This window comes from Sander lucioperca, chromosome 24, assembly GCF_008315115.2.
Source record: "Sander lucioperca isolate FBNREF2018 chromosome 24, SLUC_FBN_1.2, whole genome shotgun sequence".
NCBI classification, from domain to species: domain Eukaryota; kingdom Metazoa; phylum Chordata; class Actinopteri; order Perciformes; family Percidae; genus Sander; species Sander lucioperca.
Genome location: NC_050196.1, coordinates 14,181,072 through 14,208,292, shown reverse-complemented (window position 1 = coordinate 14,208,292; position 27,221 = coordinate 14,181,072). Strand labels below are relative to the sequence as shown.

The 27,221-nt window shown below is 42.1% G+C and overlaps 1 protein-coding gene and 3 long non-coding RNA genes across 12 annotated transcripts in view; 2 read left to right on the top strand and 2 right to left on the bottom strand.

Moving 5' to 3' along the window:
* Positions 1–10,123: 10,123 nt before the first annotated feature.
* Positions 10,124–12,504, top strand: LOC116044518. 2 transcript variants are annotated; one of them, XR_004896624.1, is made up of 3 exons: positions 10,124–10,357; positions 12,218–12,340; positions 12,390–12,504. It is a non-coding gene; the product is annotated as an uncharacterized LOC116044518 (long non-coding RNA). The 2 variants fall into 2 exon arrangements; XR_004896623.1 differs by having other exon boundaries at positions 12,218–12,346; positions 12,393–12,504.
* Positions 12,505–15,690: 3,186 nt separating this feature from the next.
* Positions 15,691–18,060, bottom strand: LOC116044516. Of its 2 annotated transcripts, none has more exons than XR_004103688.2 (3): positions 17,847–18,060; positions 15,858–15,986; positions 15,691–15,814 (listed from the first exon to the last, which is right to left on the bottom strand). It is a non-coding gene; the product is annotated as an uncharacterized LOC116044516 (long non-coding RNA). The 2 variants fall into 2 exon arrangements; XR_004896625.1 differs by having other exon boundaries at positions 15,691–15,817; positions 15,864–15,986.
* Positions 18,061–18,572: 512 nt separating this feature from the next.
* Positions 18,573–19,183, top strand: LOC118494475. Its single transcript, XR_004896626.1, has 2 exons — positions 18,573–18,783; positions 18,867–19,183. It is a non-coding gene; the product is annotated as an uncharacterized LOC118494475 (long non-coding RNA).
* Positions 19,184–19,781: 598 nt separating this feature from the next.
* The window catches only part of kcnh7 (potassium channel, voltage gated eag related subfamily H, member 7), a 62,269-nt gene continuing 54,829 nt past the window's right edge, over positions 19,782–27,221 (bottom strand). For 6 of the 7 annotated variants that reach the window (XM_031291707.2, XM_035998691.1, XM_031291705.2 and 3 more), the window contains 2 exons: positions 23,934–24,111; positions 19,782–22,988 (listed from right to left, as the gene is read on the bottom strand). In XM_031291707.2, coding sequence (XP_031147567.1) covers positions 22,704–22,988; positions 23,934–24,111 — 463 coding nt within the window. In that variant the 3' untranslated portion in view covers positions 19,782–22,703. The remainder of the gene's footprint in view (positions 22,989–23,933; positions 24,112–27,221) is intronic. The other variant, XR_004896612.1, reaches the window with a different exon arrangement.

Here is a 27,221-nt window from a genome sequence, read left to right as displayed (position 1 = left end):
TGTAATAAGCGGGATAATGTATAGCGAGGCGGTAGTTATAGCGAATACAACCCCTGATATGAAAAGGGAAGGCTAATGGTGGATCTACTGTGACTGTGTTATGGTAACGTTACTTTAAAACGGACGTTGACATGATGTTGGCGAGGTTTTCCATCTGAGTGTGCTACACTCATGTACCTCATATAATCAGGGTTCAAAAATCCCTATTTTTGTAAGCATGAACCAGCAAGGGAGACGTGTGTTTACTGTCTCGTTGAGACAGTAAATATGCAGCAGCTAGTATGTTACGGTACATACATCCGATAAGGTGCTTAGCATTCATTCAAAACTTACCTTTCTTTGTGCAACTTCAGGTGTCGAACAAAGTTGGACGTTGTGGCAGCTCCGTCTGTAATCTTCGACCCGCATGTTTTGCAAATTGCAACTCTTTTTTTGTCGACTAACTCGTAATTGTTATAACCAAACGAAACTATCTTCGGTATCATTTTGCCAACTGGCGTGTTGTTGCTTGTGCTTCATTGGCTGTCTTGCAATGTGCCTGCTTAGATACTGTCGAATCAAAACAACGTGGGACTACAGTGATTGGATGTCGTGCAGGCAGCGCGCGTGCTCTCTGCATGCCTACAGGTGGTGCACATTTTTTTCACAGATGCAGATAAACTGAGAGCGGCGCGGCCGTGTGAACATTTTCTTCCCCAGTTTTCATGGGAAGTAGCAAGTCTTCTCGAGTCAAAAGGTGCAAGTCCAAGTGAAGTCACGAGTCATTGATGTTAAAGTCCAAGTCGAGTTGCAAGTCTTTGTACATTTTGTCGAGTCGAGTCTGAAGTCATCAAATTCATGACTCGAGTCCAAGTCACATGACTCGAGTCCACACCTCTGGAAAATACCACTGAAACATTCTGCCTGTGAAGGTTTAGTTGTTAAACTCATACAGCAAATTAATTCACAACGTAAATGCTGTTGAAAGATGTTTATTTTTTCTTTTGTTGATGTTGTATAAAATCATCTCCAGAGCGTATTAAACTCTAGAAATATACGATGATTCTGTTTATTTCCAGTACTGCATCATTATTGCTTTCAAAGACTGACAAAAGTCTTGTTGTGCTATTGGATGTCCACACAACCTCTACACACATTAACACTACGCTGTGTTCTGTATTTTTGAGCTGAAAAATACGTGATTTTAATCTGTTGTGGCAATGCTGCTTACAGTAGGCACGCTAAATATACAGATGAGTTTGTGACTGCTTCGATCGTTTGGAGCTGCTGATAGAAGATGAACTTCAAAGCTGTGGAGTGGAGTATAGAAATGCCTCGGAAAGAGACATTTCAACAAGAGACACTCCACCTAAAAAAAAAAGAAAGAAAAACAGCCTCAAAAATTCAAATCCTTGCACTTACAGTAAAGCATGTTGTGAGAGCCATTTGGGTTTGTTTATTATTTGTTGCTGTTAATCCTCCCGCCACTGGGGGTAGCCAGGGCGCTGTCCATTTGGCTGGGACAGAGGTGATTTAATCAATGGCCAATTGGGCACAGGGGGGGAAGAGAAGGGAGCAAACAGTTTTTTGACCGTGCAGTATGTTACGAGAAGAAGAAAAGTGGAATTAATGTGTTTTTGTATGATGTTTACACATATGAATGGACTCTATGTATGCGAAATGGCCTAAGTTGTAAAATAAATGCTTACTGGCGATGTTTGGCATTGGCTCACATAGTGCACGCGTCTTAAATAGTTAAATTATCCACCCAGCCACGTAGTGGACGTTTTCGAGTAGCAAGGGTCCCTACATCTTAAGTCAAAAAACTGCTCAAAGGAGGAAAACGTGGAGGACGTCGGGGGATTTTGCCATTGTTGCTGTCGCTTCGCTGAGAGGACGTTGGGGGATTTTGCCGTTGTTGCTGTTGCTTCGCTGAGGACAACGTTGGATTGCGCTGCACATTGGCATATTCTATTCATCCCCAACACATAGTTCTTCACCTGGCTCGGAACGGTGCCAGCGGAACGTCAACAGCGGCGAGCCGGCCAACGTTAAGGTATGTGTAGCGCTACAGACAGTGAATGGCCATTATTATAAATGTGTGCACACATAACTTTGCGTTTAAAATCCAATGCATTGGTACTAACTGTTTACGCGCTCCGAGCGCGTTTTTTCTTCTTCACGGAACTGTGCAAAATGCATGATTGACTATGAGTGAAGAGCTCAAACTTGACTCTGAACTCGTAAGTGAGACAGAACCGCAGTGTGGTTCGGACGCTATAGACTCCACTGTTAAAGGTTCGGACCCTTCTGTTAAAAAGCGAAGTATTAAACTGACAGAAAAAGCGTTTCTGGGGAAAATTGATAACCTGCAACAAGAAAGAAAGGTGAAACTAAAAAAAGCATGGAATCTGAAAAATACAATTATTGGTTTGATGAATGAAAAGGGCTTTGTAAAAGAGTTGAAAGGTACTTTTGTAAAGTTTAATGCTCTTTGTGATGAAGCAAAAGAAAAACATGAAGTGTTGATGGGTTTACTACCTAAAGACGAGGTGAAAAAACAGGACATGTGGTTTAAGGTAAAAATGCTCAGTGCCACTGATTTTATTTTTGACGTAAACAAATGGTTGGTTTACAATGAAAGTTGCCATCAAGCTGAAAATCTTGGTGTTGATGTGGATCCTCAGGACAGCATTTCAAACGTCCAATCCAAAGCTTCCAGTAAAGGCTCGGGTCGGAAAAGTACTGTCTCAAACAGCAGCAAATCTTCAACGTCATCCGTAAGGCTTCAAGCAGAGGCAGAAAAGGCTGCACTCTTGGCACGTGCTGCTGCACTTCAAGAAAAACATGCTTTGGAGGAGCAAGCGGAGCAATTAAGAAGGAAAAAAGAACAACTTGAAATTGAAACTGAAATAGCAGCTTCTTCAGCAAAACTTGCAGTGTTGAACACCTCATGTCATGGCAGTACGCATTCAGATGGAATGAGTTCCTATTTTGAAAAGGGAAACGCACTGAATCCTCACGCTGAACAATACAACCCACAGCAAAAGGACAGTTCTCAGGAAAAATATGCATTACTTGCCAGCGCTCATGCAACAGTGGAAAAAACAATGGACAAGGAAAATGCAGCTAAACAGGCAGGCTTTGAGCGGAAAAGGTCTGATCAAACAAAACAGTGGCAAAAACAGTTAAATCCTTCTGGTCATCTAGTACCACATTTTCAAGGTGATCCTCAACTGTCCGGAGACTTCTACAGTCTGTTACAAAGGCAAAACGAAATAACAGCCACCCTCGTACAGACGCAGAACTCACAGCTGCTGCCTCACAGAGAAGTTCCCGTGTTTGATGGAAGTCCCCTAGAATATAGGTCATTCATCAGAGCCTTCGAACAATGTGTGGAGGTCAAGACAAACAACAAAGGAGACTGTCTGTATTACTTGGAGCAATTCACTAGGGGGCAGCCTAAAGATCTAGTGCGCAGTTGCCAGCACATGCTGCCAGAAAGAGGATATGCAGTGGCCAAAGACCTTCTCCACAAACATTTGGACAAGAAGTAAAGATCGCAGATGCTTACGTTTCCAAAATTGTTGGATGGCCTTCTATTAAGGCAGAAGATGCTAAGGGGCTACAAGCTTATGCATTATTTCTGCGAGAGTGTTGCAACGCTATGGAGGATTTGCAATATTTGGACGAACTCAATATGCCAGCAAACATGAAAACAATAATTCAAAAGCTTCCTTATAAGCTCAGAGAGAAATGGAGAACACTTGTGTGTGAAATATCTGAAAGGCAAGGACGTAGATCTGGCTTTAAGGATATCGTCAAGTTCATCGAGTACCAAGTTAAAATCATCTCTGAACCAATTTTTGGCAATATCCAAGATACTCAAGTTGTAAATAAAGGAGACAACAAGGCAAAGATACAGCAAAGGGCACAACTCAAAAGAAATAGCTTCGCAACTGCTGTCTTTATGCCTAAGGAATCAATTATGAACGTAACCAAGAAAAGTATTCATACTCAAACACAAAGTGTATCATCTACAACATCAAGCTCCGTTTCCTGCTTGTATTGTGCACTAGGTCATGCATTGGAGCATTGTCCACAGTTAAAACAGAGAACGCATCGGGAAAAGTTGGACTTTCTAAAAGAAAAGGGAGTTTGCTTTGGATGCCTGTGCATAGGGCACATGAGCAAGGAATGTAACAACCGCATATCTTGTAAAGTTTGTAAACAAAGGCATCCCAGCATTCTTCACATCGAGAAAATCCAAAAGAGCAAAGATGAAAGCCAGTCTAAGGAACTGTCGGCAGGTAGAAACACTGTCTCTACCTGTGGTCATACAGGGGCCGGAGGCAGTAACGGCATCCTTTCGATTTTACCTGTTAATGTTAAGTGTACAAAGGGAACAAAGGTTGTTCAAACGTATGCATTTCTGGATCCAGGAAGTACAGATACTTTCTGTTCTGAAAGCCTTATGGAACGATTAAACATCAAAGGAAAAAGGACAAAAATTCATCTACGCACAATGGGCCATAACACCACTGTCCCAAGCAACATTATCAAAGGTTTGGAAATCTCTGAACTTACCGGCAAGCAGTTTTTCGAGCTTCCTAATATGTTCACACAAGAGGAAATGCCAGTGACGACAAATAATATCATCACCGAAGAAGAGTTGTCTAAGTGGTCTTACCTAAAGGATATACATATTCCCCGGATCAATGCTGGTGTCGATTTACTGATTGGCACAAACTCCTCAAGGTTAATGGAACCATGGGAGGTGATCAACAGTGAAGGAGAGGGACCATATGCGGTAAGAACCCTATTGGGATGGGTTATTAATGGACCTCTACGTGGAAACAGTGCAGAGCAGTGTGAGAATGGCTACCCTGCTGTCACTGTTAATCGGATTGGTGTTGACAGGTTGGAAGAGCTGCTGATAAGGCAGTACAATCATGACTTTAATGAGGACTTCTTTAATGACAAAGAGGAAATGTCAAGAGAGGAAAAGAAATTTATGGAAATAGTGGAAAGTTCAGTGCAACTTAAAGATGGCCACTACACGATGAAACTGCCTTTCAGGACACCACATGTAAACATGCCAAACAACTTTTCTGTCGCTAAGCAGCGCGTCAGTGCTTTGAAAAGGAGACTTCTGAAGGATGAAACATTTCACGAGGAATATACAGATTTCCTTACTGACGTCATCAACAAAGGATATGCTGAGCGGGTACCAGAGAGCCAGTTGGAGCGCTCTGAGGGAAAAATCTGGTATCTCCCTCACCATGGTGTGTACCATCCACAAAAAGGGAATCTGCGCATCGTGTTTGATTGTGGGGCAGAATATAAAGGTGTTTCGCTAAATAAGGAGCTTCTGCAAGGACCAAATCTGACAAGCTCTTTGTTAGGAGTCTTGACAAGGTTCAGGCAGGAACCCGTGTCAATCATGGCGGACGTACAGTCAATGTTCCATCAGGTCAAGGTTGATAATGAACATATGGACTTTTTGAGGTTTTTGTGGTGGCCAGAAGGAAACTTGGAAAAGGAACTTGTGCAGTATCGTATGACTGTTCACTTATTTGGAGCTGTATCTTCTCCTAGCTGTGCATGTTATGCTCTGCGAAAAACCGCTAACGACAATCAAACCCGTTTTTCAGCAGAAGTAATTGACACAGTCACAAGAAATTTCTATGTGGATGACCTTCTGAAGAGTTTACCTTCTAAAGAAGACGCTACGCTCATGGTCAGAAACCTTACTGCTATCTGCAAGTTGGGAGGCTTCAATCTCACGAAATGGAGTAGTAACAATCGTGAAGTGTTGTTGCAAATTCCAGAAGGACAGAAATCCAAGCACTTCAAGGAGTTGGATCTGGACAGAGACAAGTTACCAGTTGAACGAGCTCTTGGACTACTTTGGTGCAGCGAAACTGACACCTTCAAGTTCAAATTTAACATCAGAGATCAACCTCATACAAGGCGTGGAATGTTATCTATGATTAGTTCTGTGTATGATCCTTTGGGTTTCTTAGCCCCATTCACAATCCCAGCTAAGATGATTTTGCAAGACCTATGTCGACTGAAGTACGGTTGGGATGATCCAATACCCCAATCCTTTCGACAAAGGTGGAACAAGTGGTGGAAAGATCTTGAAAATGTTGAAAGATTCAAGATCAGTAGATGTTACAAGCCAGAAGACTTCGGACAGATAACTTCTGCTCAGTTGCATCACTTCTCTGATGCCAGTGAGATTGCACATGGCACAGTTACTTACCTCAGGTTGCAAAACAACAAGAACGAGGTCCATACTACTTTCATACTTGGCAAAGCGAGGGTGTCTCCACTAAAACAAATGACTATTCCTCGCTTAGAACTGACAGGTGCAGTTCTTGCTGTTAAAGTGGATAAGATGCTAAGATCAGAGCTACAGCTTCCTTTGGGGAAATCACAATTCTGGACGGACAGTACAGCAGTATTAAAATACATAAAGAATGAGGATAAAAGGTTCAAAACGTTTGTTGCAAACAGAATAGCAACCATCAGAGACGCCTCAGATATTGCACAGTGGAGATATGTTCCTTCAGCACAAAACCCAGCAGATGACGCCTCTAGGGGACTCAAACTTGAACATCTGATTCAAGGGAGATGGATTGAAAGTCCAAGGTTTCTGTGGAAAGCAGAAAATGAGTGGCCAGCACATACTTTGGATACAGACATTGATGATGACCCAGAAGTTAAAAGGAACTTCACAGTGAATGCAGTGGTCATTGAAGACGTCTCGAATGCCACGCATAAACTGATCACTTACTTTTCCAGTTGGAAAAGGTTGAAACTGGCCGTAGGTTGGATTCTAAAGTTAAGAATGATATTGACTGCTTTAAGTAAGGAAAGGAAGCAGTTACTGTCGTCAAGTGATGATACGAGTCAACTGACTGTCAATGTGGGCATGCAGAAATTTAAAGCCACCTTAGGTGAGCAAAAGTTGTCTGCAGAGGATCTTGTTGAAGCCGAGACCTCGATTGTTCGTTTCAGTCAATGGGAAAGGTTTCACAACGAAATTGATGCATTAGCATCTGGAAGGTCCAAAGTAAAGAAAGAGAGCCCCATCTATAAACTTGACCCAGTTTATGAAGAAGGGTTTTTAAGAGTTGGAGGACGGCTAAGCAAAGCGTGCATGCCTGAAGCTGCAAAGCACCCACTCATTTTAGCCAAAGAACAACATATCTCCACTCTTTTACTCCGCCATATTCATGAGCAACTGGGCCATGGTGGTAGAAATCATGTACTCTCTACTCTAAGAAAAAAATATTGGATTACAAACGCCAACTCAGCGGTGAGGAAAGTAATTGCTGGATGTTACTTCTGTAGACGTTGCAGAGGTAAAGTGGGTGAGCAAAAAATGGCGGATCTACCCACGGAAAGAATTGTGCCTGATCTTCCACCGTTTACAAATGTTGGTGTGGATTATTTTGGGCCAATTGACGTCAAGAGAGGTCGTAATATCCTAAAGCGCTACGGAGTACTTTTCACTTGCATGACAAGTAGAGCAGTCCATTTGGAAGTCGCTTACTCACTTAATACAGATTCTTGTATTAATGCATTGAGAAGATTCATCTGCCGTAGAGGACAAGTTTCTAAGATGCGATCAGATAACGGAACTAATTTCGTAGGAGCTGAAAGAGAGCTCAGGGAAGCTCTAGCTTCAATGGACCAGGACAAAATTCAAAGGACTTTGGCACAGGAAGGAATAAAATGGAGTTTCAACCCCCCTGCTGGATCCCATCATGGTGGTGTATGGGAACGGATCATACGTATGGTCAAAAAGATTCTGAACACCGTTCTTCGTCAGCAGTGTTTGGACGATGAGGGATTTCACACTGTGTTATGTGAAGTGGAAGCCATACTTAATGATCGTCCTATTACAAGATTGTCTGAAGATCCCAATGATCTTGAGCCATTAACACCAAATCACATTTTGTTGATGAAAGGAAAGCCTATTCTTCCACCTGGACTCTTTGAAAAAAGAGATCTGTACATTAAAAGGAGATGGAGACAAGCTCAGTACATAGCTGATCTCTTCTGGAAGCGATGGACGCAAGAATATTTACCATTGATGCAAGAACGACAAAAATGGAATAAAGTGAAAAGAAGTTTCGTACTTGGAGATGTAGTTGTTGTCGTCGATTCAGCAGCACCCCGTGGATCCTGGGTACTTGGACGTATACTGCAGACATTTCCTGATAGGAAAGGACTTGTACGCTCTGTCCGTCTTAAAACCAAGACCAGTGTAATCGAAAGACCGGTGACAAAGATTTGTCTTCTTTGTGAAGCAACAGACTAATGGAAGTTCTACCTGTGGTCAAGGGAAGGCCAAGGAATATTCGTTTATGGACTATGGGGAGTTCTTTTAAGTTGAATGTTTCAATCGGTAGAGTTGTTTCACATATAGGGGCTCCTTGTGTTAAAGTTATGAATTGTTTTGTCTTCTGCCAGAAACAATTAGGGGCCGGTGTGTGAGAGCCATTTGGGTTTGTTTATTATTTGTTGCTGTTAATCCTCCCGCCACTGGGGGTAGCCAGGGCGCTGTCCATTTGGCTGGGACAGAGGTGATTTAATCAATGGCCAATTGGGCACAGGGGGGGAAGAGAAGGGAGCAAACAGTTTTGCCAATGTGCAGCGCAATCCAACGTTGTCCTCAGCGAAGCAACAGCAACAACGGCAAAATCCCCCAACGTCCTCTCAGCGAAGCGACAGCAACAATGGCAAAATCCCCCGACGTCCTCCACGTTTTCCTCTGGCTCCCCGTCGGGGAATCGAACCCCGGTCTTCCGCGTGACAGGCGGAGATACTGTCCACACCCACACCCACACCCATGTGAATACCTAACATGCTAATGTAAAAGTCTCACCATGGATGTGATGACAGGCTGCAGTGAAACAAGAAGCTGGCTTTGCTGTGCACTGTGCTGCTGCAGGATTCACATCAGTGCAACTGAAAGAGAAACTCATGCATATATTCAAGATGTTTTCTTATCCCATGCATTTACAACAATTAAGCCGATTTTTAATGACTGGACATGATAAAAAAAAAAAAAAAAACACTTGACTGATATTGGACATTCCAATATTGTTTAGCCAGACAGGGGAGCCTAAGCAGAGAGAGAAGTGGCAATGTGTTTCTACCCTGGCGATCCTATTTAATTGAATGATAAATACATTCATTCACAGACAGCTCAGCATGATTAAAAACCAACACAACTGCAGCTGCAGAAATGGATAAATAGAGTAATAGAGTAGTGGGTCAAACCGGAAATGTATTTGGGCTCATAACTTCTACAGGTTGAGAGGACAGCTAAAATCATCCTGTGCTGTTTCTCAGTGAAATGACAGTAACTTGAGATGGGACCTTGAGTGTGTCCGTAAATGTTGAGGTCCAGCACCTGAAGCTGGGGTTGCTCAATGTGTTTACCTTATATGTGATTTGAAAGAAACTCGTATTTGGATTGTTTATCAAAAACATATTATCAAACTACTTTGTTTGATTTCATTTTTTGTTTTGTTGTTCTTTAATGCCCGTTCCCCTGTTTTGGTATGCCTCTGTAAATGATCAAGATCGATGATGATGATAAATGAGAGGTATCTGATGAAGACCCCCACGTGGCACTGACACTCCAGACCCCCGGCCGACTTCAATCTGACCCAAAGATACTCTGAGACCTCTGGACATGTAGCAACTTGAGCGGATGGATTTATGGATTATGAATCGGCTTCATAAAGACGAATGGAGGACGTTATGTGGTCAGTCAGAGGCTGGACGGCATGACGTCACACAGCAGTCTCCGTCCTTAGGCAACAATCATCAGTGGTACTCTCCACTCGCCGTAGGCCGGACACAAACAAACAAACACGGTTCCTGTGTCCCGTTGCTAACTTACAGCTAGCTTATGCTAACGTCTGTACAGTTGGTACTGTGGCTGTTTGGGGGCGAACAAACAAACGACCCCCCGGTCACATTCACCGGAATGATGCTAGGCGAAAAGTATGCATCGCTGTGAGAAGGAATATGGCGTTTTATATCGGTTTTGTTTGCGTTTCTGCAAATAGACGGTTGCTGGTGGACTGGTGTTTACAGGTTTGTCTTTGCCATTGCATTCATGAACATTTCCACATTCCAGTGCTAATACAAACTATAAATATAACTATACATTACATAACAGTTGATTATTGTTGTATGATTTTACTTTGACTGTCAGCTGTGTGGCGACTGCAGTGCTTTTATTGTCTCCTAGCTGCAGATATGCAGCCTCAATGGATGGCATCTGGGAAGAAGAGGAACCTTCTAGAGACCAAGTGAAGGAACATCTTCTCTGTGCTGAAGCTCTGAGGTAGGACATGCTTTCTCTCAGGATGAACAGCTGCTGGGTTTAATGTTGAGGGACTGAGTTCATTTGAAAGGGTCAGGTCACACAGAGTCCAGAATCTCAACAACATTGTCCACAGTAAGGACTAATCTGGTGGAACTGAGACACTGTGGACATTTCCTCAAACAAAATGTTCATGAGAAAAGACTTGACGGCTCACATGGTTGTGTTGTTAGCTCAGTGGTTACGTGTTTGCATGGGTTTAATTCCTGCTTGTGGTAGAGATATTTCCAGTGACAGGACTGTTACCTTGTGTGTGTTAGACCCAGGTTGTGTTGTGGTGTTTATGCTGAAGAAGTCTAATAGGACTATATGTAGTGATAGATCAGAGTGTAAGCTGCTGTCTTCCCTGTGTTACATCTTCTAAACCCCCCTGGTCAGGTGGCTGCTTTGGTGTTCAGAAGGTCGTAGTTTGAAGCCCTCGGCAGGTCTGCTGGGTTTGAAGGAGTGAACACACAAAGCAATGTGTGAAATGTTTCAGAGAATTAGTGCTGAAGCTGAATGTTCCGTTAGCTCACGACACTGATGGCAGCGTTAGTTTTAGAGTTGTTGGTAAGCTGTCAGAGAGGACGTGTGAGTGTGGTAGTCTTGGTGGTGTAGTGCTGTTGTTAGTTCTCATAAATCTCTGACAACGTTTAGCTGGTTCCATCTTCTCCACTCAGATGGCTTTTGAGTTTGACATTTTGTAGACAAAACACTGAAAAGAATGCAGCCGAGTGTGAAAGTAGATTGAAGTTCTTTCTGGTACTTCTAACCCCAACCTTCATCGCTTAATATTGTTCTCCTCCCGCCCTCAGCTTCATGCATCCCTGAACACACACGTTGCATTTGTTAACGCCTGTATGGCGTGGAAATAGATTAGAAATACTTGGCATCATGTATATAAAATCTAGAGCTGCAACAATTAATTGTTTAATCGATTAGTTGTCAACTCTTAAATTAATCGCCAACTATTTTGATAATTGATTAGTCAGTTTGAGTAATTGTTTAAGACAAAAGTCAAAATTCTCTGATCCAAGCCTCTTAAATGTGAATATTTTCCAGTTTCTTCTCTCCTCTGTGACAGTAAACTGAATATCTTTGAGTTGTGGACAAAGCAAGACATTTGAGGACGTCATCTTGGGCTTTTGGGAAACACTGATCCAGATTTTTCACCATTTTCTGACATTTTATAGACCAAACAACTAATCGATTAATCGAGAAAAAAATCAACAGATAAATTGACAATGAAAATAATCGTTAGTTGCAGCCCTAATAAAATCATTTATTTAAATTGTGAAAGTGCCACAGAATCGTTTGTGAAGGTTGACAAAACTTTTAAAGCCACACCACTTTGCTGGCAATTTTTGCCATAAACAATCCACAGCACTGAATATCAGGCAGTCAGCTGTAGGAGAAGTTGACGTTAGCCATGTGCCATAGAAATGTGATGGTGACGGGTTGTTGTATGTGGGTTTTGGCAGGCGGCCGCTGTTTTCACTACCGGCACTGAATCGTTTAGTGGTAGTGGGGTATCGGACCCCTTTCCCCCCTGGTTGCAGCCCTAATATTAATACGTATCACACATTTCATTTGTTACGGTCTTTCTGTGTCAGCTGGATTGCAATGCAGCTGCATGCAGTTGACCTTAGGGTGCAGCTCAGATACTAAATGATGTCAACAAAACACGGCCTGTCCTCTGCTTGTGAGCTCCAGTTGTCAGCACTAGTAGCTTTACCGTGTGTCTCGGTGTCTTTTATTCCTCCTTGAGGGAAATAAATGGACCCAAATGTGTCGAAGCAGAACAATCCAATAAACTCTTGTTTTCTCTTGTTTTCTCCCCAGATGAGTGCAGAGTTTCCGGACCACAACGGAGAAGTTCCTTCACTCCATTCATGCCTTTTTCATACCGTACTCACTGTATACTCATAGTATTGTATGCCATGAAAAAAATTAATAAAAAAGTAAGTAATAGTAGTAGTAGTAGTAGTAGTAGTAGTAGTAGTAGTAGTAGTAGTAGTAGTAGTATGTATTATGTCAAAAAATCTCTGAAAAAGTCATACAGAATGTCAAAAAGTGTTATTACATAGTTATTACATTGTAATAACACTGTTATAACATGTGTTATGTCAGAAAATCTGTCATTAAAAAAATGTCAAAAAGTGTTATTACACAGTACATAAAAGTGGACGTAAATTATATTTTGTCCATTAATTAAAAAAAAAAAAAAACCTAAAACTTTTCTTTACCCCCCCTTTTCAAATTTTTATTTTCTGCTGTGTTCTTTTCCCTATTCCTCTCTGAGTTCTTCTACTTTGGACTGTCCCTTTCTGAGTTGTTCTACTGATCTCTGCATACGCGTATTGTGGTGTCTCCCTTTCTCTGAGTTCTCCTGCTCTGGTCTCTCCCTTTGACTGCACTCATCTGGAGTTCTCCTGCTCTGGTCTTTCCCTTTCTCTGAGTTCTCCTGCTCTGGTCTCTCCCTTTCTCTGAGTTCTTCTGCGTCCCTTTCTCTGATCCCTGCCTGTTCTTGTCTTAATACTTTCCTAATTTCTTCTTGCCTGCACTTCCTTTCCTAACCTCTCTTTCCTATCTAAGGGGCCTATCTAAGTGTTTGCACATACGCTGGCACCGAGCCGGTCTTGAACTCTCGACCCTGGGCGCCTTAGAGTCGAGCACAAACCAGCAGCACTACCAACGTAAGTACGCCCAGAAGAGTTCTCCGGATGTATTTGTCTTTGTCATTCTGGGTGTAAAGCTCAAAATAAATGGACTGTCCCTGTGTTGGAACCCATGACCTTAGTGTTTTCCAACCAGCGTTCCTTCACACTGAGCTATCAAATCTGAGACAAGCAAGGCATCTGTTTAATTGTCTATTTGACTTCTTCATTTTAGGCGTTGGACCTTAAAATGTAGTGTGCCGTAAAAGAGTTGAACCCACAACCTTCTGAACAGATTACATGGTGTTCATCATGCTGTGCTACACCTGAAACTGGAAGCTTTCTGGTTGGAGGTTGTATTTAACGTTCACATCACTGAGGAGCGAAATTAAAAAGGACATTTGACTGAGCTGGGATTTGATCCTTCAACCTCACATTGTCACTTCAGCATCTTATCCTGGTGAGCTATTCGTCAGGCTGGGGAAAACATTTTTCGTTCTATTATTTGTTCTTCACACTACCGGGGAGAATCCTTGGACATTTTTAGCCAGACAGGGGAGCCAGGGGATAGATGCTAGATCAGATCCACCAGACGTGTCGATGTTAAAGGACGTGCCTGGTGGCCTGCCTTATTGCGTCTGATTGGCTTACCATGTTATCCTTACCATATAACCAATCTCCACTCCTCATGCCTGAACCTACCCAAGTCAACACGTCTAGTGGATGTGATCTAGCATTTACCGAGCGGCATCAGCCTGTGTCCTGTTGAGCCACTTCTGTCTCTATAATGAACATTCAAAGCACCATGCAAGTCCAAGAGGGCCACGTCGGACCATGTGGTCTGAGCTTGTTAATAAGCAGCTGAATGCTGTGTGGGACAAAGGATGTCTAGCCTCTTTTAGTCCCCTGGGGGCAATAAAGGTTTCATTTGTTCACTCATTAATTCAGTCATTCGTGTGCCCTCCCACTCCTGAAAGTTTTCATTATGAGAGAGAGAGAAGTGTTGACGTGGTTAGGTTCAGGCGTGAGGAGTGGAGATTGGTAAGCCAATCAGAGGCAATATAAGGCAGGCCACCAGGCACATCCTCTGACCTCGACACGTCTAGTGGGTGGGATCTAGCATTTACCGGGAGGCATCAGCCTGTCCTGCTGAGCCACTTCTCTGTCTCATAATGAAAACTTTCAGGAGTGGGAGGGCACACGAATGACTGAATTAATGAGTGAACAAATGAAACCTTTATTGCCCCCAGGGGACTAAAAGAGGCTAGACATCCTTTGTCCCACACAGCATTCAGCTGCTTATTAACAAGCTCAGACCACATGGTCCGACGTGGCCCTCTTGGACTTGCATGGTGCTTTGAATGTTCATTATAGAGACAGAAGTGGCTCAACAGGACACAGGCTGATGCCGCTCGGTAAATGCTAGATCACATCCACTAGACGTGTTGACTTGGGTAGGTTCAGGCATGAGGAGTGGAGATTGGTTATATGGTAAGGATAACATGGTAAGCCAATCAGACGCAATAAGGCAGGCCACCAGGCACGTCCTTTAACATCGACACGTCTGGTGGATCTGATCTAGCATCTATCCCCTGGCTCCCCTGTCTGGCTAAAAATGTCCAAGGATTCTCCCCGGTAGTGTGAAGAACAAATAATAGAACGAAAAATGTTTTCCCCAGCCTGACGAATAGCTCACCAGGATAAGATGCTGAAGTGACAATGTGAGGTTGAAGGATCAAATCCCAGCTCAGTCAAATGTCCTTTTTAATTTCGCTCCTCAGTGATGTGAACGTTAAATACAACCTCCAACCAGAAAGCTTCCAGTTTCAGGTGTAGCACAGCATGATGAACACCATGTAATCTGTTCAGAAGGTTGTGGGTTCAACTCTTTTACGGCACACTACATTTTAAGGTCCAACGCCTAAAATGAAGAAGTCAAATAGACAATTAAACAGATGCCTTGCTTGTCTCAGATTTGATAGCTCAGTGTGAAGGAACGCTGGTTGGAAAACACTAAGGTCATGGGTTCCAACACAGGGACAGTCCATTTATTTTGAGCTTTACACCCAGAATGACAAAGACAAATACATCCGGAGAACTCTTCTGGGCGTACTTACGTTGGTAGTGCTGCTGGTTTGTGCTCGACTCTAAGGCGCCCAGGGTCGAGAGTTCAAGACCGGCTCGGTGCCAGCGTATGTGCAAACACTTAGATAGGCCCCTTAGATAGGAAAGAGAGGTTAGGAAAGGAAGTGCAGGCAAGAAGAAATTAGGAAAGTATTAAGACAAGAACAGGCAGGGATCAGAGAAAGGGACGCAGAAGAACTCAGAGAAAGGGAGAGACCAGAGCAGGAGAACTCAGAGAAAGGGAAAGACCAGAGCAGGAGAACTCCAGATGAGTGCAGTCAAAGGGAGAGACCAGAGCAGGAGAACTCAGAGAAAGGGAGACACCACAATACGCGTATGCAGAGATCAGTAGAACAACTCAGAAAGGGACAGTCCAAAGTAGAAGAACTCAGAGAGGAATAGGGAAAAGAACACAGCAGAAAATAAAAATTTGAAAAGGGGGGGTAAAGAAAAGTTTTAGGTAATTAATGGACAAAATATAATTTACGTCCACTTTTATGTACTGTGTAATAACACTTTTTGACATTTTTTTAATGACAGATTTTCTGACATAACACATGTTATAACAGTGTTATTACAATGTAATAACTATGTAATAACACTTTTTGACATTCTGTATGACTTTTTCAGAGATTTTTTGACATAATACATACTACTACTACTACTACTACTACTACTACTACTACTACTACTACTACTACTATTACTTACTTTTTTATTAATTTTTTTCATGGCATACAATACTATGAGTATACAGTGAGTACGGTATGAAAAAGGCATGAATGGAGTGAAGGAACTTCTCCGTTGTGGTCCGGAAACTCTGCACTCATCTGGGGAGAAAACAAGAGAAAACAAGAGTTTATTGGATTGTTCTGCTTCGACACATTTGGGTCCATTTATTTCCCTCAAGGAGGAATAAAAGACACCGAGACACACGGTAAAGCTACTAGTGCTGACAACTGGAGCTCACAAGCAGAGGACAGGCCGTGTTTTGTTGACATCATTTAGTATCTGAGCTGCACCCTAAGGTCAACTGCATGCAGCTGCATTGCAATCCAGCTGACACAGAAAGACCGTAACAAATGAAATGTGTGATACGTATTAATATTAGGGCTGCAACCAGGGGGGAAAGGGGTCCGATACCCCACTACCACTAAACGATTCAGTGCCGGTAGTGAAAACAGCGGCCGCCTGCCAAAACCCACATACAACAACCCGTCACCATCACATTTCTATGGCACATGGCTAACGTCAACTTCTCCTACAGCTGACTGCCTGATATTCAGTGCTGTGGATTGTTTATGGCAAAAATTGCCAGCAAAGTGGTGTGGCTTTAAAAGTTTTGTCAACCTTCACAAACGATTCTGTGGCACTTTCACAATTTAAATAAATGATTTTATTAGGGCTGCAACTAACGATTATTTTCATTGTCAATTTATCTGTTGATTTTTTTCTCGATTAATCGATTAGTTGTTTGGTCTATAAAATGTCAGAAAATGGTGAAAAATCTGGATCAGTGTTTCCCAAAAGCCCAAGATGACGTCCTCAAATGTCTTGCTTTGTCCACAACTCAAAGATATTCAGTTTACTGTCACAGAGGAGAGAAGAAACTGGAAAATATTCACATTTAAGAGGCTTGGATCAGAGAATTTTGACTTTTGTCTTAAACAATTACTCAAACTGACTAATCAATTATCAAAATAGTTGGCGATTAATTTAAGAGTTGACAACTAATCGATTAAACAATTAATTGTTGCAGCTCTAGATTTTATATACATGATGCCAAGTATTTCTAATCTATTTCCACGCCATACAGGCGTTAACAAATGCAACGTGTGTGTTCAGGGATGCATGAAGCTGAGGGCGGGAGGAGAACAATATTAAGCGATGAAGGTTGGGGTTAGAAGTACCAGAAAGAACTTCAATCTACTTTCACACTCGGCTGCATTCTTTTCAGTGTTTTGTCTACAAAATGTCAAACTCAAAAGCCATCTGAGTGGAGAAGATGGAACCAGCTAAACGTTGTCAGAGATTTATGAGAACTAACAACAGCACTACACCACCAAGACTACCACACTCACACGTCCTCTCTGACAGCTTACCAACAACTCTAAAACTAACGCTGCCATCAGTGTCGTGAGCTAACGGAACATTCAGCTTCAGCACTAATTCTCTGAAACATTTCACACATTGCTTTGTGTGTTCACTCCTTCAAACCCAGCAGACCTGCCGAGGGCTTCAAACTACGACCTTCTGAACACCAAAGCAGCCACCTGACCAGGGGGGTTTAGAAGATGTAACACAGGGAAGACAGCAGCTTACACTCTGATCTATCACTACATATAGTCCTATTAGACTTCTTCAGCATAAACACCACAACACAACCTGGGTCTAACACACACAAGGTAACAGTCCTGTCACTGGAAATATCTCTACCACAAGCAGGAATTAAACCCATGCAAACACGTAACCACTGAGCTAACAACACAACCATGTGAGCCGTCAAGTCTTTTCTCATGAACATTTTGTTTGAGGAAATGTCCACAGTGTCTCAGTTCCACCAGATTAGTCCTTACTGTGGACAATGTTGTTGAGATTCTGGACTCTGTGTGACCTGACCCTTTCAAATGAACTCAGTCCCTCAACATTAAACCCAGCAGCTGTTCATCCTGAGAGAAAGCATGTCCTACCTCAGAGCTTCAGCACAGAGAAGATGTTCCTTCACTTGGTCTCTAGAAGGTTCCTCTTCTTCCCAGATGCCATCCATTGAGGCTGCATATCTGCAGCTAGGAGACAATAAAAGCACTGCAGTCGCCACACAGCTGACAGTCAAAGTAAAATCATACAACAATAATCAACTGTTATGTAATGTATAGTTATATTTATAGTTTGTATTAGCACTGGAATGTGGAAATGTTCATGAATGCAATGGCAAAGACAAACCTGTAAACACCAGTCCACCTGCAACCGTCTATTTGCAGAAACGCAAACAAAACCGATATAAAACGCCATATTCCTTCTCACAGCGATGCATACTTTTCGCCTAGCATCATTCCGGTGAATGTGACCGGGGGGTCGTTTGTTTGTTCGCCCCCAAACAGCCACAGTACCAACTGTACAGACGTTAGCATAAGCTAGCTGTAAGTTAGCAACGGGACACAGGAACCGTGTTTGTTTGTTTGTGTCCGGCCTACGGCGAGTGGAGAGTACCACTGATGATTGTTGCCTAAGGACGGAGACTGCTGTGTGACGTCATGCCGTCCAGCCTCTGACTGACCTCATAACGTCCTCCATTCGTCTTTATGAAGCCGATTCATAATCCATAAATCCATCCGCTCAAGTTGCTACATGTCCAGAGGTCTCAGAGTATCTTTGGGTCAGATTGAAGTCGGCCGGGGGTCTGGAGTGTCAGTGCCACGTGGGGGTCTTCATCAGATACCTCTCATTTATCATCATCATCGATCTTGTGTGTGATCAATGTGTGCTTTTCTTTCAGCGGGCAGCACGGCTATAGAGGCTGCCTGGGCCGGGGGGAAGAGGTGACCGACAGGTTTCTGTCTGTGGTAGCACAGTTGCTCTCCAGCAAAGGGTTATTCTACCTCATTACTATAGCAGACAACGATCCAGGTGAGTTTACTGATGCCTCGGAAATGATTTTCAGTGCAGGAAACATTCTGGATAACAAGTATATGTTTTCCTTTTCTCACCAGAGGAGATTATCCGTTTACTGGACATGTGGTTTGAGGGGAGAGTCGTGCTTGTCGACCAGAGCTGGAAATGAGAGGCTGTCCATCCTGCGCTTCCATAGGAGCTAACAAACATGGAACTGTCACTTAGAAATCTGCTGAAAGCATTACAGGAACTGATGAGAAGAAATGTTTTCAGCATATAATTTTTTTACTGACTGGACACTACTGTCTGTGAGGACAAATGTTTACTGCAGAATCCTCAGACATCTGTTGTGAAGAACTTTCTTATTAAAGCTCTGCAGAACAAAGACACTTTTCTTTGCAAGAAATTGGTGAAAGGACTAAGGTGCTTCTGATGTACTGGTAAAATTGTAAGTAAATGGGTCCAGACTGTAAACAGCCACGTTTCATCCCACTACACTGATTAGTAGAACACTTGGCAATGTGTGATGCTGAACTTCAATCAGTCTAATTCTGGCACATTTCATTTGACCCCCTTTGGTCCCCTAATCATTTTCCTACAGTCCACAATTCCACCTGATTGAAGTTGTTTTTCACTCTCAGCATGTCAAACATGTTTAGTATACAGACGTTTCATGACACAGTTGGAGTTTACCTGCATGTGAAGAGCTCAGTGCAGCTTTACAAAAAGCGTCTCCTGTTGAATTCCTGTGGTTGATCGACAGCTTTGTGGTTGACGCTCTCTCCCTCTCTTTGTCTCTGCACCTCCTGTTAACAGTTTATCCTGTCATGCAGCTGTAAACTCTGTTTTCCATGTTTCAGTACAAACAGCCGAGTTTTCATATGTAAAGATTGCATTGAAGTCAACCTCTACACACAACCCATGTTGGAGTAAAGATCGTATTTTGTTATTTACAATAAACACTTTCTAATCAGTATGCATTCTGTTTATTAATTTATACAATAGCACATTTGTCCCCATTCTATTTACCAGGTATTTAATTTCTTCAAATATAGTTAAGAACAAAAACATTCAAATTAGCTGTTAAGTGTTGCATTGTATAAAATACAGTGGCAAACATTTAAAAAATGCATAAAAACAACTGTGAACAGCACTAGATTTAAAAAGTGACATTTATATCCAGTACAGCAACTTTTTTCTAATCTGTGCAAAAGTTTGCAAATCCCATGAAAGTTCAGTAGACTCTTCAGGCGTTGGACATGTCGAGTTAGGCTTTAGCAACTTTTGTTCTACATCTGTGCTCGAGAAAGAAAGCTTATCAAAAAAACACACCCTGCGCTCTGCTGGAAACACTTGGATTGTCCTGTAAAGGTTCTTCTTTTATCTCATCCATCTATTTCTTCATTATTTCTGACTTCTCTGGTTCCCACTGAAGGAGTCAGGGGACAAAATGAAGCCCAGGCTTTAGATGACAGTAAAGTGTTGGGTTTTAACACGCTGAATTACGCTCATTAAGGTTGAAGTCGATGTAGAAACTCTGGAGAAATTATATGAGAATCAATGTGCAATGTTAAATCAAGACAAACTATTTCAACGGCACACAGTGCATGCAGCACCCAGCTTAAAGCCTGTCACTGAAGTCTTGCTTGCTACACTGAGAGGCTGTGCATTGCATTCATCACTTTCCCATCACCCACCAGCAGTCCACAGCATCCTAACAAACATCAGGGGCTTTAAAAACTATCAGGTACATAAAAAAATAATGGCAAATGAAACTTTTTTTTAGAAAAATAGGCCTAACCATTATTTCTAAATCTCTCTGGATGATGTGCTGTACCTTACAAATCAATATATGTCACACACAGTTGATTGAGACCTTTTATAATTTAGTCAAGTGCGGTCTCCATGCAATACATGAGCGGGTGTTGGAACTTGTGTAGTTAGGAAACTAAATAAATGACTAATTCAATTTTGTCATGCAGTTCACCCTAAATTGTTTCAGTACATTTACATCTGACGGTGGAGAAGCAGGTTTTTGTTGCATTGGATTGACGTCATTTGTAAAGGCTAGAGCAGGCTTATAAAGCTAAGGCTATTGAAGGCTGAGCTGTGTCCCCAAAACATGAAAAAAAAAAACATTTTTGTTTTTCTGATGATGCTTTCTTAGTGAATGCTTTCTTTTCTACAATGGAAGACCCTAAGCATGCAACCAAAAATTGTGTGGGATTGCGTCAGCTCTATGGAAAATTCAGGATGTTGCTTCCTGTCTGCCAGTCAAAAGTTTACATACACTTGTAAGGGACATTATGTCAAGGCAGTTTGGGGATTTTATGTCTACAACTGTTCTTTTTCTATGACAGAATGATGGAGAAAACCAGAGAAATCTGCCAGCTCATGTGTCATTTGCTCTGGGAGAGACGTCTGGCCCTCTCCCATTCAAGATTTCCAGCCGTCCAGAACCTGGACGGACCAATCGCAACAGGCGATATGAAGATTTTTTTTCTTCTTTTCTACATTTTTTGTGGGTTGTCTGAAAATCTGATGGGTTAATAATATACATGCAACTACTTATAGTACTGTATGTTAGAAATATTGGTGGCATAAAAAGCTATAGCAAACTCAGGTCCCAGCATAACCAGTGCAAACAACTACTGTACAATTATGATGGACTGGGAACAGTGGTCTGGAAGAAAACTGTCACCTTCTGCTGGAAGATAATCGGTTCGGATGGTAAGATGTCCAAGAGTCGCCAAAAAACATCTGCCATGATTTACTGTAGGAGCCGCAGACAAAGAAATACATTTACAATCATTCTTTCACAGAAAAACAGTTGTGAAATAATTAAAATCCCCAAACTGCCTAGACAAACTGTAGATGTCCCTTACAAGTTTTGACTGCAAATACCCCACAACCAAGCTTACGCAATATTGATAAGATACAGGTGGTTATATGCTAATTCTGGTTTTTGAAATCTACTAAATTCACAACTTGAAGCATTCTTTTTGTTGTCTGAACATGCCACTCAAACGTCCCATGTGTGAAGATTGAGTTATTAAACTCACATAGCAAATTAATTCACAACATAAATGCTGTTAAAAGATGCTTTTTTCTTTCTTTAGGTTGTATACAATTATCTCCAGAGCGTAATAAACTCTAGAAATATACCAAGATTCTGTTCATTTCCAGTACTGCATCATTATTGCTTTCAAAGACTGACAAAAGTCTTGTTGTGCTATTGGATGTCCACACAGCCTCTACACACATTAACACTACGCTGTGTTCTGTATTTTTGAGCTGAAAAAGACGTGATTTTCCTCTGTTGTGGCAATGCTGTTTACAGTAGGCACGCTAAATATACAGATAAATTAGATAGATAGTTTGTGACTGCGTTGATCGTTTGGAGCTGCTGATAGAAGATGAACTTCAAAGCTGTGGAGTGGAGTATAGAAATGCCTCGGAACGAGTTTCAAGTAGCTTTGTCCCTGTGAAGAGGGAAGAGTCATAGAAAATGAGACTTGATAGCTACAGTTGTCTGTAAGCATGCCAAGTTCACACCTGATTGCCTGGTAAGTTGCAGTGTGTGTGAGAGGAACATGCGACAGAAGAAAAGAAACCATGAGAAACAAAAACATGCATATCTCTTTCAGAAAAAGCACATTAGGTGCCTCATGTTGCTGGCAGTGTTCTATTTAAAGTATGTACACAGTAGATGATGACTTTACATATGGTAATAATATAGTGTATAAATACCTCTGTATAAATGGACTTTATACATTTAAATCAGAGAGTTGGAAGGGCGGGGGATGGGAGATTTTCCGAAAAGGGATGGAAGAAAGTCTACAGTTTGTTTTCCTTTGCATATACAGTCTCTTTCTTAGACCCTGAGTCAAGCTTGAGAGAAGACCTTCGGTCGACGTTGAAGGGCTCGAGGAGGCCTACTTTCCTGGAAGCCCCGGGTCAGAAACTGGCCTGTGGAGTCCCAACATTCCTGAGCTGCTGGGGACATCAGGTAGAGAGGCCTGTCGGCCTGATGGGAACCTCAGTGGCTGTTGGTGGTGGTGTTGCTCTACAGAGTCCACGCCGTTTTGTGTGTGTCTCTGCTCGGGGTCTGTGTCACTCTCAAGCAGTCCAGAAAAGTTCCCGTGTGGAAGAGTCTCTGTGTGAAGGAGGACTGTGGAGGTATCTTTGGATTTGTTCGGGGCTTTTTCTGGGCCGGGGCTCTGAAGAAGACAGGGTGCAGTGGGCGTCATGAGCCATTTGGTAGAGAAACTAAAGACAGATATATCAAAGGAAGTAGACTACACACAGCTACCTTATCTGTGTGTCTGTTGAAACTAAACCAGCTGACCGAGCACATACTACTGCAGACTCTGGACATAGTCTGTACATGATACATTACATACATACATACATTTACAGTGTTTTACGATGGCTTTGGCTCAGTTCACAGCATAGTTTCAATGTGCAAAACTGTTCATGCAGAGAGTCAGACCTCAGGACCTCAGTACAGTATACAGACACCTCATATTAGCACAAGCTTTAATGCTAATTACTAAGCGTACAGATCACTGAATCAACGCAACATGCTTTTAAGAACGTGTATTTGTACTTAGTGTGGGTATCTTCCAAAGTTACAGTACTTTTAGTACCAGGTTTTTGCTTCCCTGGACAGTTTCCTTGCTGAGCCGTGGCAGCACAAAGAGGAAATTATGTACAGAACAACTTTAGCTTTGGAAGATGTCCACTTGATTTGTCTATCTCTGGCAAGGTTATTATAGATTTACATTTCCAAATCGTTTTTATTTCATTTTATTTTTGACTTTTCAAATTTATTTTAGTTAGTCATTTCACAATCATTATTTTATTTTTTATGATAGTAGTAGTGTAACGTGTGACTAGTACATTAAATTCAGTACATAAAATAATAAGAGTTTTGTTACTCTACAGCATTTTTAATTCAGACCTATTTGTTTCTCATTGCTGTTATATTATAGGTATAATCTTGAGGAAATGAACCTGCAGACTTTTTAGTTTGTCCGCATTATTAGATACGAACCATTCGATTTTAAAAAACAAACAATTATTAACATTCTGGAATGAGCGTACTGATTATTTTCATTGGTCATTAATCTGTGGATTATTAATCAGCAGGGTGTGTGGTGTACCTGTGGCCGAGGCGGAGCCGGAGCGAGGCAGAGCTCTGACACCGGCTGCACCCTGATGGCTGGCCTCTGGTACTCGGGGCTGGAGGTGACGGTGCTGTAGGCGGGGGGGCCGGACGTGGTTTGCCTCTGGAGGAGCTGCAGGATGGCCTGGATGTCTGAAGTCATCTGGGACTCCAGTCTGATGGACAGACAAAGGATGAAACAACAAAGGAAGTTGTCAAACATTGTGGTTGCAAGAATTTCTCCTAAATCTTAAGCCTGCTGAAAATGTTACAGTGGTTGAGGCAAAACGCCCTGTGGTGAATACTAACATGAACAAACGATGATTAAGAGTTGATTGTTTAGATGCTCAGTGTTTCTAATCAATACTGATTCACCTACAGATGACAAACAGCAGTGTGTCATCATCACACAGAACAAACCTGGATAGCAAATGAATAAGATGTCTGTTTATTAAAATAAGTCATCTAATATTGATTGGTTGTTGTCACAATTATGACAACAATTAAATATGTAATGATGCTGATCACGACCAATGATTAAACCGGTACTATAAAAGCCCAGCATTCTTACTGTGCTGCTTTAATGTCACATCGGTACAGTGTGTTAGATGTGAAGGTTTAGTTTGCCACTGTTTAGCAGTGCTTGTGTTATAATGTGTTGTACTTCATTTTGTTAGTTTCTGCAGTGACCTAAGTTCACCAGAAGTATCAATAATTACATCTCACTCAGCTGTCAGCCCTAAAAGTAATATGATGACAGATATTATCTTTTGCCCTACTTTTCTCAGGGGAAGAAACAAAATAGTAAGCCCAGATGGGAAAAGTAATCTGTTGAAACATTGTATGTTGTGTTTCTCCCCCTTTCTATACAGTTAGGTGACTAAGCGCTATCATTATGGGATGGTGGATGGGTGGATACTAATACCAAACACTAGGGGGAGACTCAACCTTACTACTGCAGAGTATTATCTTAGCCCTGTGCTCCTGAAATGCACATTCCCCAGGAAGAAGAGGAATTCTGACTTAAGTAAGAATACTCAATTACTTGTAAACACTCTGCATTCAAAATCTTACTTAAGTACAGAATTATTATCAGAAAAATGTACTTAAAAGTGTCAAAAGGTACTGGTTTGCAAAAAAAATGCCCCCTGTGACTGATGAACTAGTAACTGGCTGTGAAAAAAAAGAAAATACACATGTACAATCCCTCTGAAATGTAGTGGAGTAGAAGTAAAAAGTAGCAGGAAATGTAAATACTCAAGTAAAGTACAAGTAGCTCATAATTGTATTTAAGTACAGTGCTGGATTAAATGTTCTTAGTTCCACCAATGTTTTCTGTTTCTATAGGATTTTAACTTTAAGAAAAAAATCAATAAGAAAGGATAATAAAGTCTCATTTTATCTTACAATGAACATTGAAATCGTTCCAAGAGGTAAACTTATAAATTGAAGATAAGGCTTTGATATTTGCTGAAAGTTTCTGTATGGCAACCAGAAAATTTAACACCTGCACTGTCATCACAATGCAGCAAGTTACATCATGGCGTCTGAGATGGCGAATCACCTCTTTTCTCCACACACACTCCTTTTTTTACAGTCCATCAGCCAAAACGAAAGGAGACACGGAAAGAGCAAATAGAGCGAGCAGAGACTTTCAGCATAGAGAGGAATGCCTCCTTGCCGCTGTGCCAGGTGCCTGTTTTGCTCTTTAGAGGACAATAAGTACAGATAAACCCTTTGGCTCCAGTCTGTTCTGTAAAATGAGAGTTGGTGGTGCAGTGTCCATGTCCTGCTGCCTCAGACAAATACTAGACAAACCAGCATAAATGCATGAATGATGGGGACACTCACTGGCCAATGTTTCCACTGGGAGAAAAACCGTGTGTAGAATCCTGATGAAACTGTGCTGAATAGTTCATCATTATATCTCAGTGTATAAAGCGGTGGAGGAGAACACCATTTCCACCATAATTGCACCAAAACTCTGCAACTTCACCATGACATCCACCATCCCAACCTCTCGGGATGACGTCAACAGTATTTGCAATGTGTCTGCATCTGGTGTCTGCGTGCTATAAATAGCCAGCCAGCCTCCCCCTCATCTGTATCAGAGCACCAGCCGAGAATCACACCAGTCCGCTCGCTCTCTGCATAACGCGGCTGCAGCGGGTGTCTGGCCTAAAATGTTTCTGTGCAAGTTTTCAGCCAATTATAGGCAGAACCACAAGGGCTTGTATTGCAAGCTCCGAAAGATGACGTGGCTAAAATTACGTTGAAGTAAAATAAAATAAAAAGCTATAATGGGATGCTGAGCCAAACAGGATCCTGAAGGTGTCTTTAGTTATGTAAAGGTCAAGAGTCTCATCTCTAAAAGGACACATGGGCTTCAGACTTCAGCTCAAAGTTTGAAAATATACTGCATATTAATTACCATTAATGTTATCCTGATTTATTTGAAATTCTTCACAGATTTTGCATTACACATAAATACATGTAACATTGTCAGACTCCTCATAGGCATTTAAAAAATAAAAGGCTCAAATCGATGCAGCAGAACCAGAGATACCTATATTCCCGAGAGTTACTTTTTTAGTCCTGCATTCATCTTCCTTTTTAAAAACCTGGCGCCTACATTACCTACAATGCAACTTGGCCGCCTGCAGTTCAGTCAGAGATTTGGGAGTTATGCTACTAGTGGCTAATGAACGCTGGAGCCTCTAGGTCTGGTCAGCTCACTTCTTTCCAACTCCACACCTCCCGATTTGATTCAAACGCGTTGCCTTCAGCTCCAACCGATGCTGACTATAGTGACATCACTTAAGGAGATTTGAACAACTTTTTTCACATATGCAGTGCTCAACAACTAGCCTGGGAAAACCTTGACAAACTTCTGGCAAATTTGAGATTTGCTCTGCAAGTCCGTCTGGCCAAGAGCCCATTCAAGCCCATTTCCAATTTTTCCAAATCGAGGCACCAATCACAACCATTGAGGCGGGTTTTACATGATGACAATAGCGCAGCAAATGCGAGCAGCTTTTTGTTTACATTCAACATGACGGCCACCAAAGCGCAGCAACCCGTTGATGCCGCTGTCGCTGCCACGTCACCCGGATCGTTGGTCTGATTGGTTGAAGGACTATCCAATGCGCCCAGAGGCATTTGAGCGGCGTCCGTTGGTGACGCCCCTTTGGAAATGAGCTGCGAATGCAGCCCAGACCCACTCTCAGTTACAACTGAGAAGGGTCTGGTGTCAACCAGGCTACTCAACAACAGCTGGAAACAGACG